This window comes from Mus caroli, chromosome 4 (genome assembly GCF_900094665.2).
Source record: "Mus caroli chromosome 4, CAROLI_EIJ_v1.1, whole genome shotgun sequence".
In the NCBI taxonomy this organism is placed as follows: domain Eukaryota; kingdom Metazoa; phylum Chordata; class Mammalia; order Rodentia; family Muridae; genus Mus; species Mus caroli.
In genome coordinates, this window is record NC_034573.1 from 121970283 (window position 1) to 121987782 (window position 17500).

The 17500-nt window shown below is 49.2% G+C and overlaps 1 protein-coding gene and 2 non-coding genes across 7 annotated transcripts in view; all 3 read right to left on the reverse strand.

The window, feature by feature from the left end:
- The window catches only part of Rcc1 (regulator of chromosome condensation 1), a 20929-nt gene extending 5057 nt beyond the window's left edge, over positions 1-15872 (reverse strand). Inside the window, exons 1-8 of one of the 5 annotated variants that reach the window (XM_021160801.2) lie at positions 15657-15872; positions 14737-14772; positions 13675-14325; positions 10722-10842; positions 2803-2884; positions 2086-2124; positions 937-1124; positions 635-814 (exon numbers count right to left, since the gene is read on the reverse strand). In XM_021160801.2, coding sequence (XP_021016460.1) covers positions 635-814; positions 937-1124; positions 2086-2124; positions 2803-2875 — 480 coding nt within the window. In that variant the 5' untranslated portion in view covers positions 2876-2884; positions 10722-10842; positions 13675-14325; positions 14737-14772; positions 15657-15872. Of the gene's footprint in view, positions 1-634; positions 815-936; positions 1125-2085; positions 2125-2802; positions 2885-7855; positions 8044-8495; positions 8653-10721; positions 10843-13674; positions 14326-14736; positions 14773-15656 lie in introns of those variants that run through there. The other 4 variants (XM_021160804.2, XM_021160802.1, XM_021160803.1 and 1 more) reach the window with 4 other exon arrangements.
- LOC115030941 lies at positions 14397-14601 on the reverse strand. The gene has a single exon (XR_003836538.1). It is a non-coding gene; the product is annotated as a small nucleolar RNA SNORA73 family (small nucleolar RNA).
- LOC115030943 lies at positions 14848-15052 on the reverse strand. The gene has a single exon (XR_003836540.1). It is a non-coding gene; the product is annotated as a small nucleolar RNA SNORA73 family (small nucleolar RNA).
- Positions 15873-17500: the final 1628 nt, after the last annotated feature.

Here is a 17500-nt window from a genome sequence, read left to right on the forward strand (position 1 = left end):
CTATACAGAGAAACCCTGTCTCGAAAAACTAAAAAAAAAAAAAAAAGAGCTTTGTGAGTTTGAGGCCAGCCTGGTCTACAAGGCAAGTTCTAGAACAGATAGAATTACATAGAGAGACCCTACCTCAAAAAATAAATAAGTAAGCCGGGCGTGGTGACGAATGCCTTTAATCCCAGCACTCAGGAGGCAGAGGCAGGAGGATTTCTGAGTTTGAGGCCAGCCCGGGAGTGAGTTCCAGGACAGCCAGAGCTACACAGAGAAACCCTGTCTCAGAAAACCAACCAACCAACCAACCAACCAAAACCACAAAGATTACACTCCCCTGCTTTAGAGAGACCAAGAAGTGACATTTCTCAAACCCACAGACCTTTCTCTCAAAGATTCCAGAAAGGGGATGCAAAAGAGAATGTGGCAGGAGATGAGCCTCAGCAGCTTCCAGGGCCAGCTCAGCCCAGAGGCAACTTTGACCCACCTCTTCCCAAAGACACACAATTCATGCATCACTCTCAAGCACATAGGCCGTGGAGTGGACAGGCCCATATGAAGATTCCAGGGATTAGAATCCAGGCCCTACACGTGCATGTGGATCATTTGCAGATCCTGAGTTAATTCTGCCTGCCAGCCCCAGTCTTACCCGGAAAGAGCCCCAGAGGAAGACACGGCCGTCTTCGGTGAGGGCTGCTGTGTGACTGTCCCCCGCTGACACTTGCACCACTTTCTCTTGCAGTTCCACTTTCCCAGGGACCATTTCTGAGCCTTCGACTGAAGTGTCCCTTCCCAGGGCACCCTCGTCATTGCAGCCAAAGGAGTAGACCTGTGCCCAGGATGTCCCATTAACACAAAGCCTGGCCCTATGGCCTCCTTGCTTAGGCCCCTCCCTGCTTCCATACCCTTGCACCCAGGCCCTATCCAACCTGTCCCAACCCTCTGACCTACCTGGCCACTTTGGCTCAGACACACAGTATGCATGCCCCCGGCCTCAGCCTGCACAACATCCTGCAGAAGGGGCACCAAGGCCGGCTTTTTCCTCTCCAGCACACTTTCACCCAGCCCCAGCTGGCCCACGTCGCCCTGGCCCAGTGTCAGCACCAAGCCTGGTTCTGTGTTGTGGGACCTGTGTGAGACTAAAAGGTGGAGAAGATAGCCCCTGAGTGAATAGGATGAGGGCAGACAGCAGAGGTCATATCATGGACTCTGGGATCGTAATGGTCAGGGGTTCAAGTCCTTGCTCTGTCAATAGGCCATAAGTAAGACCTTTGTGGACCTAAGTTTCTCCCTTTGTGAACAGAGGATGACAAGGGTATCTGTCTCGTAGGGATGTTTTGAGGATTAAGATCCACGCATGTTATTGACATGAGGAAGGAAGAGAACAAGGAAGCACGCCACCCACACAGTGAAATGGATCTGGGCAGGGCACCAGGACAGAGACAATTTCCAGGTGAGCGCATTTCACAGACGTGATCCACACTGCCAACCTTACTAACCGGTTGCTCTACCAACATTAGCTGGCTCTGCAGACCTCCCATATTTGGAAAAGCCTGTTGCCCTCGGAGGCAGAAGCAGGCAGGTCTCTGTGAGTTCTGGGATAGCCAGGGCCATCCTATCACAAACAAACATCAAAAATAGAAGACACCATTTTACAGGACATAGAACAGAGAGTCAAAGCCTCCCCAGGTCCTACAGCTGATTGCCAGAGTTTGCTTAGGCAGCTACCTGGGATCAGCTCCCATCTGATGACCCTCTACCCTCAGGCCGCGATTTCCAACTCCTGGCCATGGGAGGAAAGCAGACTGACCCTTCAGTCAGTATTCAGCTGACACTGGCAGCTTCAGAGGAACGGGAAGGAAGGCACAGTAAGAACGAACCCTCAGATATATTTGCAGAGGTGCGGGCCAACCAGTGGGTAGTGCAAGGCCTTTTGGTAGCCAATCAAAGCCTGCCACAGCCCTCCAGTCAATGGCATTCAGTCCCCTCCCCACGGGTGAGGCCCCAGCTGCCAGGGCCACTGCTGCTGCACAGAGGCTGCACTGGGCAGGGAGCCATCTGGTTGGGTTTTCTGGTCAGTTGGGCTTGGCCCACGGGCACCTTGGCACGAGCGAGTAGCAGGACGGCGATTACGAGTGTCTGCAAAAGACAGACACTGTCTGAGCATGCGCCTACGCTCCTCCCTCCCATGTTAGGGGTCAATTTCCCTCGACCTCGCAACACTCTGGGGTTATAGGAGAGAGAAAAAATGACAGGACAGGTCCCTCAAACAAAGCTGGGACGTTATCTCCTCTAATTCTCAACGACCCAGGATGACGGAGCCCTTGTCTCCATTCCATCAAGGGAGGCTCTCAGCCTCAGCCAGATGAAGTGACCTGCCTGTGGTTACAGTGACAAAGTGGCAGTTAGGACCCAACCCACATCTAAAAGCCCAGTAGGTCCAAGAACCTCGGGCTTTCAAGCTGTTAATTCAGAGCAAGAGGATCTAAGGCCAAGGACTTTTCTGATTATCAGGGGAGAAGATCAAAGTACGGGCAAAACCATGCATGTGTGTGGGGCCGCCGCGTTCTAGGATCTTGGGTGGGTTGGGAGTACCAACATTGCTTTGAGGGCTCTCTGATGAGCCTTGGCTTGGGCCTTTTCTCTGACTGCTAAAGAACTGAACTAGGGGAGGTGCAGGAGAACCCCTGGTTGAGCAGGGGCCTTGGACCTCTAAGCCCCTCACAGCTTCAAGCCGGGGAGGAAGGAGCGTAGGCCCAGATGTCTCACTGCTTTGAGAGAATACTCAGAGCCCAGAAGGGATCCCAGCCAGCTCACCTTTCACCTTCTTGCTTTTGGGGATAGCATCTTCCGGGGGTGACCTTCTCTTAGCTATGCGCTTGGGTGGCATCTTCTTGTCCTGAAAAAGAAAACCCAGCCAAATACTCCATGTCAGAATAACAAACATTGTCCTGTGCATATTTATCAAAGCCTGAAGAATAAGAGGATTCACCCAGCAGTCACAGCTCTTGACATCTATCCCAGAACTGTATGGACCAAGGGCTGGGGATGTAGCTCAGCCCCATGAGAATCTGCCGAGCCAACTCCAATCCCTAGTCTCTTTCCAGCACGTCACAGACAGCCTGGTGGCACATGCCCAGCCCGTGACCTCAGCACTAGGAAGGTGGACTTGAGAAGAAGAGGTTAATACTAGCAGACTGGCCACACATGGGAATATCCATGAGAGAATTAGACAAAGCCGTCAAAAATGATGTTTCTAGAAATGAATCTATCGAACAGAAAGACAGTCCTTGTGACAAAGAAAAGCAGACAGGAGCTGGGTGTGGTGCCTATTCAAGACCCAGCACTGCAGCACCCCAAATTCCAGGCCAGCCAAGTCTCAAACACACAACCAACCAAAACAAATAGTGCAGGCCTTTAATCCCAACACTCACTCAGGAGGCAGAGACAGGGGGGATTCCTGGTCTACATAGTAAATTCCAGGCCAGCTTGGGCTATACAGGGAAACCCTGTCTCAAAACAAAGCAAAACAACAAACCAAACAACACAACATCAAAACGCTCAAGCCCAAGCCAAGCTGTCTGAATGCTGCTCCTATCCATTCTAGGGTAGTAAACGCTATTATTTTGAAACAGGGTTCACTGCAGCTTTAGATGGCCTTAAACACTTCTTCCTGCCTGCACCCCCTAAGCTGAATTTACAGGCATGTGCTTCTGCAAGTAGTTGCCATGCAGGGTTAAATGAGCTGATACGAGGTGCTGGGGTGTGGCTCATGGGCAGAGCGCTTGCCTAGCTTGTCTGAGGCTCTGGGCTTCATGCCATAACAGGAAAAAAAAAGTTTTAATTCAAATAAAGCCAGGTTGGGTGTCCACTTTTAGTCTCAGCACTCGGGAGGGAGAAACAGGCAGATTTGGTCTACAGAGTGAGTTCCAAGACAGCTGGGGGCGGGTACATAGAGAAACCCTGTCTCAAAAAAAAATCAAAACCAAAATAAAAATAAAGAAATAAAATAAAGCTAAGAATGGTGACACATACCTTGAATCCCAGCAGACTAGCCAGCCCAGTCTACATACTGAGTGCCAGGAGAGTCAGGGCTTTAAAGAAAAGGCCCAGACTCAAAAACAAAAAAACCTCAATCAATGAAAAACGGTCCTACAGTAAATGCTTGCTCAAGAAATTAATGTTGCTGGGCAGTGGTGGCACACGCCTTTAATCCCATCACTTGGGAGGCAGAGGCAGGTGGATTTCTGAGTTCGAGGCCAGCCTGGTCTACAGAGTGAGTTCCAGGACAGCTAGGGCTATACAGAGAAACCCTGTCTCAAAAATAAAAAAAAGAAATTAATGTTGGTGGTAGTGTGGTATTTAGGGTCTTCCCCATGTAACACTGAGACCCAAACCTATCAGAATCTAAGCAAGTTCACTCACTGGTCCTTCTTCTGACAAGACAGGAGTGAAAAACTCGGCTCAAGGCAAGGAGAGACCAGCAAAGGCCCTTCTCAGTGTCCCCTGGGGATCTGGTCAGCACCACCCCGCTGCCTCCTCCCCGCTGCCATCACCTCTATGAGGCTGAAGCCTCAGGCTTCCCAGTTGTCAACTCAGAAGGTATGGACTTCTGACTCAGAGGGAGGAGACCAATGCATTTTACACAGGCCCAGATCCTGCAGAGCCTGTGTGGGTTGTGGCTGGCCCAGCTCTGTCACGAGGCGGTCATTCTGAACTTTGACCAGCTTCCACTCTTCCTGCCATGGGACCCTCCCCTTCCCCCACGCTGAAAATGGTTGCTCTCTGGGACCACTGGGAACTCAAGTCATCTTCCAGTACTCTAGTTTCCTCAATCTTTAACAATCCTTGGGGTTGGTGAGATGACTCAGCAGGTAAGAGCACTGACTGCTCTTCCGAAGGTCCTGAGTTCAAATCCCAGCACCCACATGGTGGCTCACAACCACCTGTAATGAGATCTGGTGCCCTCTTCTGGTGTGCCAGAAGACAGCTACAGTGTACTTATTTATAATAATAAATCTTCAATTCCCAACAACCAGATGAAGGCTCACAACCATCTGTACAGCTATATACTGTACATAAAATATTCATATACATAAAATAAATAAATCTTAAAAAAAAAAAAAGGAGATGACGACCTCCCAGGGTGGATAGAAGCCTGCACCGCACACCCCTAGCAGAGAGAGTATCCCAGAGATATTCTGGAGTGCCTGGGGTTGGGCTGAGATGCATGGCAAAGACAGAGGCGGCCACCCTGCTTCCTGTACTCAGGAGTTTATCTTCAGGAAGAAAGTAAGCTTACAAAAGTCACACCTTAGCCAGGCAGTGGTAGCTGCCAGCACTTGAGAGGCAGCGTTCCAGGACAGCCAGGGCTAAACAGAGAAACCCTGTCTTAAAAACTCCCCCACCTATCCCCCAAAAAACAAAACGTGCCGGGCGTGGTGGCGCACGCCTTTAATCCCAGCACTCGGGAGGCAGAGGCAGGTGGATTTCTGAGTTCGAGGCCAGCCTGGTCTACAGAGTGAGTTCCAGGATCAGCCAGGGCTACAAAGAGAAACCCTGTCTCGAAAAACCAAAAAAAAAAAAAAAACAAAAAAAACAAAACGTACAAAAGTCACACCTTGTTCCCCTTCTCCCAACCCATCCTTCCTTCCCACACACACAAAAAAAATAGCTAAAGTTGGGCACGTTGGCAAACTCCTGCACTCCTAGCATTTGTGAGGCAGAGTCAAGTTAAGGATAGCCTAGGCCACATGAGGCCCTGACTCAGAAACCAAAGCAAAGGGATTGCTGTGCAAGCATGTGACCCTGACTTCAGAACACCAGCACAGCACACATCCACAACCCTAGTGCAGGGTGGACAGCCAATGCACCCCAATGGCGGTGCTCCGGGTTCAGTGAGAAGTCCTGTCTCAAGAAGACAGAGCACAATCAATGAAGACAGCTGTCCCCAAACCTCTGACCCCCACATGCACATGCAGTCCCTCATTCGTGTCTGAATGTACAACACGTGTATGCCACACACAACAAACTCAACCCAGTCCAGAGAACTGAAGACACAGTCGCTCCTATTTCATGGGTGAGGACACTCACCTAACACAAGGAAAGGTAAATTCACTTGCTCATATCCATACACCAAAGGACAGGAAGGAAAAGCACACAAGCATTTTTTTAAAAAATAGGGAAAAAAATCTGCCATCTGTGGTGGCACACACCTGTCATCCCAGAACGTAGGAAGCTGACCAAGACTGACCAGGCCACAGAGCAAGACCCTGTCTCACCCTTGCCACCCAAACACTATAACCCAGGTTGGAATTTAAGATGGCCCAAGCAAGTCCCTTAGAATTCCTGTTGGTTTTGGCCAAACTCAAAAAGCAGAAAGCAAAAATCAAGGGAGGGGAAAGATGGCAGCTGGGATTTGCCTAGAAGGACTGTAGCCGGATCCAGCAGGTCCCCCACTGAGAGGAGAGATCCTGAGATACCCCAGTTGTCTTTGAGCCACACATTCCTCATCCGTACCTGGGTAACTCTAGTTACTGCACAAACCCAGAAGCAGGGCAGGGAAGGGCAGCACCTTCTAAAAGGTGGGGCCAGCTGGGCGCGGTGGGCAGAGGCAGGGTTTGTGATTGCCACACTTCAAGGCCAGCCAACATAGTGAGACATACCCTGCTTCAAGAAATGAGCCAGGGCTGGAGAGATGGCTCAGTGCTGGCCACTCTTCAAGACCATCCAGGTGTGGTTCCTAGCACACAGGCTGCTCACAACCACCTTTAACTCCAGTCCCAGGGGATCCAATGCTCTCTTCTGGCCTCCCTGGGCCAATGCATCTGTACCTGCGCATGCGTGCAGGAAAGCACTCAAACATACATACACACATACAACCCTAAAAAGACTTCTTCTGTCACTGTATTCACACCCCCCACTTCCACTCCCTGGGATTCATCTTTAGGGGATTTAAAAACTGGGAGAAAACCGGACAAGACTCAGAATAAAATCCAGGAAGGAGTCAACTTTCATTAATGAGCACCTACAGTGTATGACCCCATAAGAGTTCAGACCTGTCCCCATGTCAGGAATAAAATTGCACAACATCCATGGGTGAGATGACAGCTGAGAGGACCCCCCTACACCTACCTACCTACCTACACACACACACACACACACACACACACCAGGACTGGAGCTGCCCACAGCCCAGTTCCTCACCTGCTAAGTCAAATGGGTGGGTAGACTAGGTTAGACAATCCACCAGGAGCAGGGGGGTTTTCCAGTTACTCCCACTTCTGGAGCATTTGGTAACCCCAGCGGTGGTCCCTCCCTTCCCCCCACACTCAGAACTTTCCAGCTAGACTTAGGGAAGAAGGGAAAGCCTGTGCAGGCAGTGGCTGTGTGCCGCCAGTAACTAACTGAGCATGCTCACGTCACACCAGGAAGTCCATCACCCAGGTGCAGAAGGATGTGATACAGCCTCCGGCTATCTGTTAATTTTTTTTTTTTCCTAGAGAGAGAGGGGCAATAGCTTCTGGGGGATGTTCAAGCCACCAGCTTTGCACAGATTATAGAACACATTACTTTCCCTTTAAAGGCAAGGAAACTAAGGTTTAAGAGAACCTAGTGGGACCTGCCCGATCCAGACTCCTGCTCTCGGTTGCAGAGGCAACCAGAACCTGGTGAATCACTTCTAACTCATCTTTTCTGAGCTCCATTAGAATGCTCTTCTTGGGTGACGCAGCCTTCTCTGTATCCTCCACACCCTCCCCACAAGCACCAAAGTCTATGACCCCAAACTCTTCGAGTGGTTGCATGTGCTGTATGTACCCCGTGTCTGGATCACCCTGATCCTGTTACCCCAAACATATTAAAACCTCACCTGGAAGGCTATCCCCAACCCTCCACAGCCCGGTTACGGCTTCCGCTTTGGAGTTCCCGGGTCTGTTTCATACCCTCAGCTTGTCCCACGGCACACGTGGTCGGAGGACTTAATTTAGGATGAACCAAAGACGTGGCAGCAGCGACGCTCAAGTTCCACGGGCATACTTTGCTGATCTCAGGAGACCCTAACTGTGGACCCACGGAAGTCTCGCCTGGGAGCCCCTCCGTCCCGCAAAGGTCACGGAGGCCCGCCTTTGTCACCATTGTTCCCCAGCGGCACGGAACAACCGGGTGACACAGGGTTGAAGAGGGTTAAGGACAGGCCACGGTCTGGGAACGCTGCTGTCCCCTCCCCGCCGGCGGCTCCCCGAGCTCCCCGCCGCCGCGCGCGCCCGGGTCCCCGCGCATCAGCCGTTTGAATCTCCCGCCACGGAGCGGAGTGCGCGCCCCGAGCGCGACGGCTAAGGGGCCCGAGCGCCAGCGAGGCGGGGCCCACGCGGGCCGGAGCTCGTGCGCCCCGAGCGCCGCCGGCTTCACGTGCAGCCCGCCATGTAGGTTGCGATCTCGGCCCACCACGACCTCGCGCGCCTCCGGGTTTCCCGTCCCCAGGGCTCCCTACGAACCGGAGCGCGACCTACCTCGGGACAGGGCGGCCACAAGCAACTCCGGCGCTCGGCGGCCGGCGGTGAACTGCCCCGAGCATGCGCTCTGCGGGCCTCCGGCCGCGACCCTGGCCAGAAGGGAAAACACAGAGCCGGGCGGCCCCTGGCGGCCACCGCGGGAAGTGCGAGCGGCTGCTCCTAGTTTGTACACAGCATTCTGTATTTGGGAGATTTCCTCCCCAAAGTGGGATAAGTGGACAAATAACCAATCCCTGTTTGTTTAGGAAAATCTGGTGCGTGAGGTCTGTACGGAACAAAACAAGGCTGATTGTTCTTGTTCTCAAATTATATATACCGAAGGCTCAAAAGACCCCAATCTATGCAGAGCCATCTGATTCGGTCTAGGTAGGGCTCAGGAACGGCTAATTAGTCTAAGTGGAAGAGGCATTCAGGATGAATAACATTTCCTTATTTATTATATGTATGAGTGCTTTTCATGTAGGTACATCTGTGTACCACGTACGTATACAGTGCAAAGGCCAGAAAGAGAGCATTGGTTGCAGTAGAACTGGAGTTACAAATGGATGCGACCTGCCATGTATGTGCTGGAATGGAATTCCCATCTTCTGCAAGAGCAACAAGCACCCTTAACCACTGAGCCATCTCTCCTGTCCCAGAGGGGTGACATTTGCAATGACAGAGAGTAAGACGTGTGAAACTGCCGTATAGTCTGAAAGTAGAGGGTGAAGGTCTAGTCTACGGGGACAGTGTGTGATTATGGGAAGGTTCTGCTCACAAGATGAAATGTTCACAACTTTAATGGACTTTGAGTAAAGTGTAACCAAGAATGGAGAGGCAAAGAGCAAGCAGGAAGTGGATTCGGTAATGCCTGGGTTGGTTTCACCACCTACAATCGGGTCATTCCAGAAGCTGAGGCAGAGCCGGGCTTGGTGGCGCACGCCTTTAATCCCAGTACTCGGGAGGCAGAGGCAGGAGGATTTCTGAATTCGAGGCCAGCCTGGTCTACAGAGTGAGTTCCAGGACAGCCAGGGCTATACAGAGAAAAAGAGCACTGGTTGTAGCTCAGTGGCTGAGTGTTTTGTCTAAGTGTGAGGTGCAAGGCTCAACTACAAGATAGTAAAGGGAAGGAGAGAGGAGTAAGGGCTGGGAGCAGAAAAAGATGACTCAAAGCTGGGAATTGTTGGAGTTGGGAGCTAACACCAGAAGCAGAACACTGTGAAAAATGGCTTAGGGCTGGAGAGATGGCTCAGTGGTTAAGAACCCTTGGCTGCTCTGGCAGAGGGGGGCTGGAGAGATGGCTCAGCAAGTAAGAACACTGACTTCTGAAGGTCCGGAGTTCAAATCCCAGCAACCACATGGTGGCTCACAACCACCCGTAATGAGATCTGACGTCCTCTTGTGTGTCAGAAGACAGCTACAGAGTACTTATGTATAATAATAAATAAATCTTTGCCGGGAGTGGTGGTGCACGCCTTTAATTCCAGCACTTGGGAGGATTTCTGAGTTTGAGGCCAGTCTGGTCTACAAAGTGAGTTCCAGTACAGCCAGGGCTATACAGAGAAACCCTGTCTCGAAGAACCAAAAGAAAAGAAAAAAAAAAGAAAAACCAAAAAACTCTCACTAAAATCCTTACACAAGCAGCCCTATAAGATTTAAAGTGTCCCTGAGGAAAAAACAAAACATTTAATTGGGTATGGCTTTCCTGAGAGCAGTGATCTGTACAGAGTATTTTCTGTGTTTTGCAACTACTTCTGACTCCAAGTTGTCCTAAACTGACATTTTTAGCATTTGAAACAGTTTTCTTTATATTTATGAGAGAGGGTCTCACTGGGAGCCCCTCCTGTCTCTAGCTCATTAGAGATGGGGCTAAAGATATCTTCCATCATGCCCAGTTACTAAAGAGCAAGATTGGCACCACATGTCAGCGAGAGTGCCATTCACAGCTGGGGGAGGAGCCATTCACCATACACAGCTGTCACCTACCATTGTACACTCACCTGACAACACATTTTAAGTTTTGATTTGTGTGTGTCTGTTCCTGCTCGGGGAGGTCAGAGGGCAACTCTCAGGACTAAGTTCTGTCTTCCCACTTTGTGGGTTCCAGAGGGCAGAGTCAAGCCTTCAGGCTTGGCAGCAGACACCGTAACCAACAGAGCCACCTCCTCTGGACAACTGCTTGTCAGCTGCATTTCCCCTGCTGTGTAGTGCCAGCTCCAAAGCGATCCCCTGATGTTGCCTTACCTTTTCAGGTTGACTTCTGCCTCCATCCTGGCCTCCTCTCCTGGATGGTAAACTGTGAAGTTTCTCCAAGCTTCACCCTGGAAACTGATGTCTTTCTCCAAGATCTTATTCATTCACATGGCTTAATGTAATTATAGAAAAAGGCCCATCACTGATCTTGCCTTATGTTTTTTTTGTTTTTTTTTTTTTATTGTTTTGGGCTATTGACTTGGGCTATCTTCAAACTCCAAATCCTAATTGCTTCAGCTTCCTGTGCTAGGACTGCAGAGGTGTAGCACCACACCTCTGTCCCTCAATCTCATTGACTTTTTTTTTTTTTTTGATTTTGTTTGTTTGTTTGTTTTTCCGAGACAGGGTTTCTCTGTATAGCCCTGGCTGTCCTGGAACTCACTTTGTAGACTAGGCTGGCCTTGAACTCAGAAATCTGCCTGCCTCTGCCTCCCGAGTGCTGGGATTAAAGGTGTGTGCCACCAAGCCCGGCTCTCACTGACTTTTAAAATCCACTTATATATTTTATGTATGAATGCTTTATCTGCACGTATGTCTGCATGTCAGAAGAGGTTATCAGATTCTATTATAGATGGTTGTGCGCTACCATATACCCCTAACACTAAGTCAGGAGGAGGACAGGGAACACTAAAAGGATGAAGCCGCCTGGAGTCCCTTGCCAGCTAAGAAGTCCAGTAATCATTTGGTGTGAAGGTTGTCTTAGAGATATGACCAAATAGGACTTAAAACAGGGCTGGAGAGATGGCTCAGCAGTTAAAAGCTCTGACTGCTCTTCTAGAGGTTCAGAGTTCAATGCCCGGTAGCCACATGGTGGCTCACAACCATCTGTAATGGGATCTGATGCCCTCTTCTGGTGTGTCTGAACAGCTACAGTGTACTCACATACATAAATCTTAAAGGGGGTGAGGTTGGGTACTTAAAAGCAATGAATGATGCTTAAAGTCTGCACATATATAACATGGGTATCACCCTACTGCCTTCCCAGATGTGCATTGTCTGGGTATCTCACAATACTTACAGTAAACTTAAAGGGTATCATCTGTCATGATCTTACCCAGTGCACCCAGGAACCACCCCCATGGTCACTCCCATTTCTCACAGGACTTTTTGAAGCCCTGCTGTGTGTGTGTAGACGGTTAAGCAAGGGCCTGCTCCTAGAAGCCCATGCATTAACCCTTTCCCAGAGCAGGTTTCTAGCCCGTGCTTAAATCAGTGGTCCTTAACCTGTGAGTCACAACCACTGTGGGAACTAAACTCAGGCTGGGCTCTGGAAAAGCAGCCAGTGCTCTTAATAGCTGAACCATCTCTCCAGTCCTTTTTTTTTTTTTTAAGATTTATTTATCTATCTATTTATTTAATGTATATGAGTGCACTGTAACTATGCAGATGATTGGGAACCTTCATGTGATTGTTGGGAATTTTATTTAGAACTTCTGCTCACTCTGATTGGCTCTGCTCACTCCAGTCAACCCTGCTCGCTCCGGCCCAAAGATTTACTTATAAATAAGTACACTGCAGTTGTCTTCAGACACACCAGAAGAGGGCGACAGATCTCATTACAGATGGTTGTGAGCCACCATGTGGTTGCTGGGATTTGAACTCAGGACCTCTTAACTGCTGAGCCATCTCTCCAGCCCCCTCAAATCATCTTTTTAACTATGTCTGTCTGTGTGTGGGTTTGTGCATGAGGGCCCAGTGCATGCAGACTGCAGAATAGGGTGTTGAAGTGGGGAACTGAGCTAGCTTAAAAGTTAGGACACTAGTCTGGCATGTGAGAGGCCCTGAGTATTTTTGTTAAATACTTGTGTCTGAGTGTACATACTGTCCCCAGATACACACCTGTGAACGTTCAGGAAGCCCAGGATGTTTCATGGATACTGTAGTAGGTGCTCTGACCATTGAACCATCCCCAACCCCATTATTAATCTTGTAAGACCTTGTATATGACTGGGTAGTAGTATGGCACATGTTTAATTCCAACACTTAGGAGGCAGATGGGAGTTTGAAGCCAGCCTGGTCTACAGTTCCAGGTCAGGACTACACACAGGCTATTATAGCCTGGCCGACATTTTATTTATTTTGTGTAAATTGTTCTGCATGCAAATGTTACATGTCAGAAGAGGCCATCAGCTCCCACCATATATAGTTCTGTGCTCTTCACTGCTGAGCCATCCCACCCACTCTATCCACTTAGGTGTGTACCTATCATTACTGCTAAGATTCCCCAACTTTTGGAGACACTTTCACCATGTAAACCTAGATGGCTTTAAATGTAAATCTTTTCTAATTTAAGGTATCGCATACTCTAGGCAAGCACTAAGCTATACTCCCAAACCCATGTACTTAAACAGTGAATTGTAAGCATGTTGCCTACATGGGTAGGACATCTGAAGGCCACCAAGACAACCAATAAAATTGTGACAATTAAGGATCAAGAGTACTTGCACAAGGGAAGAAATAACACTTTGAAGCACTTGGCCACGGTAGTGGCAGGGTGCTGTGCTACCAGAATTTAAAACCCAGGTAGCTCATCACAAGTGTTAAGAAACGCAGGCTTTAGCCTTTTACTTCAGAAATTCCTGCTGTACCTGGAAGACAAGGTACAATATTCCTAACCAGGTACAAGAAACAAGGGCAGGTAAAATGTTTTAAAGTAGAGGTCTGGGCTGGCAAGATGGCTCAGAAGAGCACTGACTGCTCTGAGTTCAAATCCTAGCAACCATATAGTGGCTCACAACCATCCATAATGGTATCTGATGCCCTCTTATGGGATGCCTGAAGACAGCTACAGTGTACTTTCATATAATCAATCATCCTTTAAAGCTCCATCTCGCTTCCTATCCCTTCTGGTCTAAGGTGGCCACAAACACTCCCCAACTCCAGAAGCCACCAATTCTCACACCCATTTCCAAGAACAGGGAAACACAGCATCTCTAAGGCCTACCTTCAAGGCATCTCCCCAGTGACCCCATCATGGCTTTTCCATGATCAAGGCAGGCAGTAGTCATCAACTTTCCATTATGACCTAGGGACCAGTCTACCTCATATCATAAGGCCCCTGTTAGGCCTGTCCATGTTGACTTGGGACTAACTTTCCACATAACTCATCCATTTGACCATTTTCCTATCTAACACTGCTGTAATAATATCACCAAAGCAGAGGAAGGAACAATCTTAGTTTTTCGATGGACCAAACATTCACTCCGGGTTTATCCTGACCCACCTGCAGCCTTCTGCTCACACATTAAATCACAAGAAAAGACATTCAGATCCAAAAAAGACATTCTGCTTTAATTCAGATTTGAACTTATGACTATAATCTTACAGAGACTGTGGAAACAGAAAAATGACTTATACATGGTTTATATATGGTCTGGGGAAACCTGTTGAGACCTCAAAAAATGAGAACCATGCTGAAGGTTCTCAAATCTAGACATAACCTGTCAAAAGAAATGTATTTACCAAACAGAGTTAAGTAGGCAGAAAAGCTTGCCCCAGCTTCTAATGGCCGAGGCCCTAACATAGCCAAAATTTTAGCAGGCTGTATATAGTCAAGTAACTATTCAGTAGGTGCCCGAGTAGATTCTCTTCTTTCCTGGGGGAAAAAAAAAAACACAAACATCAGGTTCCTGAAGTTGGCATACCAAAAGCCTTAGCATTTTAAATTTTTGTTTCCTGCATGGTTTGTCTCCTCAGTCATCGTCCACGGGACTCTGAGAAGTCGTAGGAATATGCAGGCGCAGACTCGAAAGCCCAGCTTCATCTCCAACGTTGTGGAAAGGGACTGTACCTCATCGGGCAATGCCCTAAGCTCCCGCTCGCCACTAGGACAGAGCCCGGGGAGAGTGACCTCCCGGGATATCCACGTTGGAATGTCTGGTCAGCACCCAAACGTTTCGTCAACCTCAACATCCGACCCCCTCCCCCCCACTGTGAATCATTAATAACGTACACATGGAACAGAAAACACACGAAAAGCACTAAGCCAGCCTCAGAGTGAACGTACCTCCATCAACAAAGTACCTGGAATTATCGACCGGGTCTGCAAGAGAAGACATTCACCAGTAAGTTAAACCCTTGAAGTACTCGGACGCACCCCCAGATTGCGTGATTTAAAGACTGTTTCCTGCATGGTTTGTCTCCTCAGTCATCGTCCACAGAACTCTGAGAAGTCGTAGGAATATGCAGGCGCAGACTCGAAAGCCCAGCTTCATCTCCAACGTTGTGGAAAGGGACTGTACATCATCGGGCAATGCCCTAAGCTCCCGCTCGCCACTAGGACAGAGCCCGGGGAGAGTGACCTCCCGGGATATCCACGTCGGATAGTCATGGTAATGGCTTTCTTTTGACAAACTGTCCCAGGGTCCTTTTGCTAGACCTCCAGCTCGAGGAAAAAAAAAAAACCAAACAGAGTGCTGGGACTACAGACGTCAGCCACCTTTTCAGATCTTGAAGCAAACAGAACACAACACCCCCATCGGAACCAAACTATCCAGAAATTATCTACATGAAAAAGGGTCGTCTGAAAAATGGCAGATTAATGAACAAAAAACTGCAGAAATCCTGTTACAAGGTGAAGAGAAAGAATAACTGGGAAGCAAAGCGAAATGAGCAAGTTAATACCGAACGCTGGCTGGAAGGCGGCTAACATCCCAAATCACAAGGCAGGAACCAAAGACCCTGTCCTCTTAAACAAAATGAGCATCAAAGAAAAGTGCGTAGACGAAGTCAGTCTCCCAGGCAATAATCCTGCGAGCGCTGGGATCCCCGGAAGAAAGCGGTTACTGGGCTCGGAGGCGCGTGGCCACACGCCATGCTCGGCTACTGAGCCCGGCCTCCCACACCGGGTCCGCCCAGCCGCGACCCTGCCTCTCTGCGGAGCCCGGTGCGGGACCGCGAGGGTAAACCCCAGCGCACCGTACTCACCAAGAACAAGCACACCAAGAGAGCGACGCCTAAAGAGACAGATCCGCGCCGACGCAGCCATATTTATACCTTAAGTAACGCCCGGAAGTCGGGAGTGGCCGACTGCGCCTGCGCAGGGTTACGCTCACTTAGAAGCATTGGAAATGCGCTAAGGCTGATGGGATCGAGAACTTTTACCCTAAGGTGTTGGCGGTCTTGGCGTGAAATTGATGAGCTTGTGAGGTTTGTCCTCTCGTTCTGGATACACTGGTTTATGCAAAATGAAAAAAAAAAAAAGCCTAGAGAAATATTTTCTAGATTCCAGAGTTTGAATCTACTTTGTTTGTGGAAGGAACATTTGATACAGAACATGGATGCTACAATTAAAAACTTACCATAGAGGGGGCTGGAGAGGTGGCTTAGTGGTTAAGATTCCTGGTTGCAGGCTGACCAGTGGCGCACGCCTTTAATCCCAGCACTAGGGAGGCAGAGGCAGGCGGATTTCTGAGTTTAAGGCCAGCCTTGTCTACAGAGTGATTTCCAGGACAGCCAAGGCTATACAGAGAAACCCCGTCTCAAAAAACCAAAAAGAAAACTTAAAACTCTGTTTCCCAGATTTTTAAGACATGAAATTAAGCCTGATGAATGTTATTGTGAAATATTATTTATTTGAAAGAAGGTGGCATGGGCATGATGGTGTAGGTTTTTTTGTTTTTTGTTTTATTTTTCGAGACAGGGTTTCTCTGTATAGCCCTGGCTGTCCTGGAACTGACTCTGTAGACCAGGCTGGCCTCACAAACTCAGAAATCCGCCTGCCTCTGCCTCCCGAGTGCTGGGATCAAAGGCGTGCGCCACCACTGCCTGGCTCCCACTGAGCCATCTTGTTGGCTCTGCCCTCTCCTTTCTGACATGGTTTTCCAGACCTCAGTCTCTCTCCATGAAGAAGCAAACTTCATCCAGAGTTCAGAAAACAGTGGGCAGTGTGAACCCTCCGAACAACCTTCTGGAGACATTTTAACCCCAAAGCTGCAGGAACCAAGGGAGACCTAATCTGGACCACAGGAATCTGGGATCAGAGAATCATCCAACAAAAAGTAATGACTACTGGTTTCGTTTCACGCTTAGGGAAGGGTAATGTGCCAAAGTGCCAAGCAGCAAATGAGTCACTGCTGAGGTGCCCTGGGCTGAAACTGGGCAGCCTGCCAGAGAGGACAGGCAGCACCAGCTGCTCTGGTGACACCAGCCTGGTGACACCAGCCTGAGGTTCAGTCAGCCAAGGTCCATATTGAGTAAATCCTTGAAAGGGACTGTTGAAAGTCCTTGTTCTCAAACATATGTAAAGATGGTGTTTGTCTTGACCTTTAAAACAAACAAACAAACAAAAACCCAGCCGGGTGTGGTGGCACACGCCTTTGATCCCAGCACTCCGGAGGCAGAGACAGGCGGATTTCTGAGTTCGAGGCCAGCCTGGTCTACAAAGTGAGTTCCAGGACAGCCAGTGATATACAGAGAAACCCTGTCTCGAAAAACCAAAACCAACCAACCAAACAAAAAACAAAAAACCAACCCCGACCTGCACAATCTCATTTTCCAGACAGGGTGGGGAGTGTCTAGGCAGGTGAGGCACCTAGTGTAGTGTAGTTACCAGACATAGGAGGCTCCCAATACTCCTCTCTCTGCAATTTAGAGAGTGTGGCCGGGGAATGAATATGATATACCCTAGGCTATGCTGGCTGGCTTTGAATTTGTTATATTAAGATGACCTTGAGCCGGGCGTGGTGGCGCACGCCTTTAATCCCAGCACTCGGGAGGCAGAGGCAGGCGGATTTCTGAGTTCGAGGCCAGCCTGGTCTACAAAGTGAGTT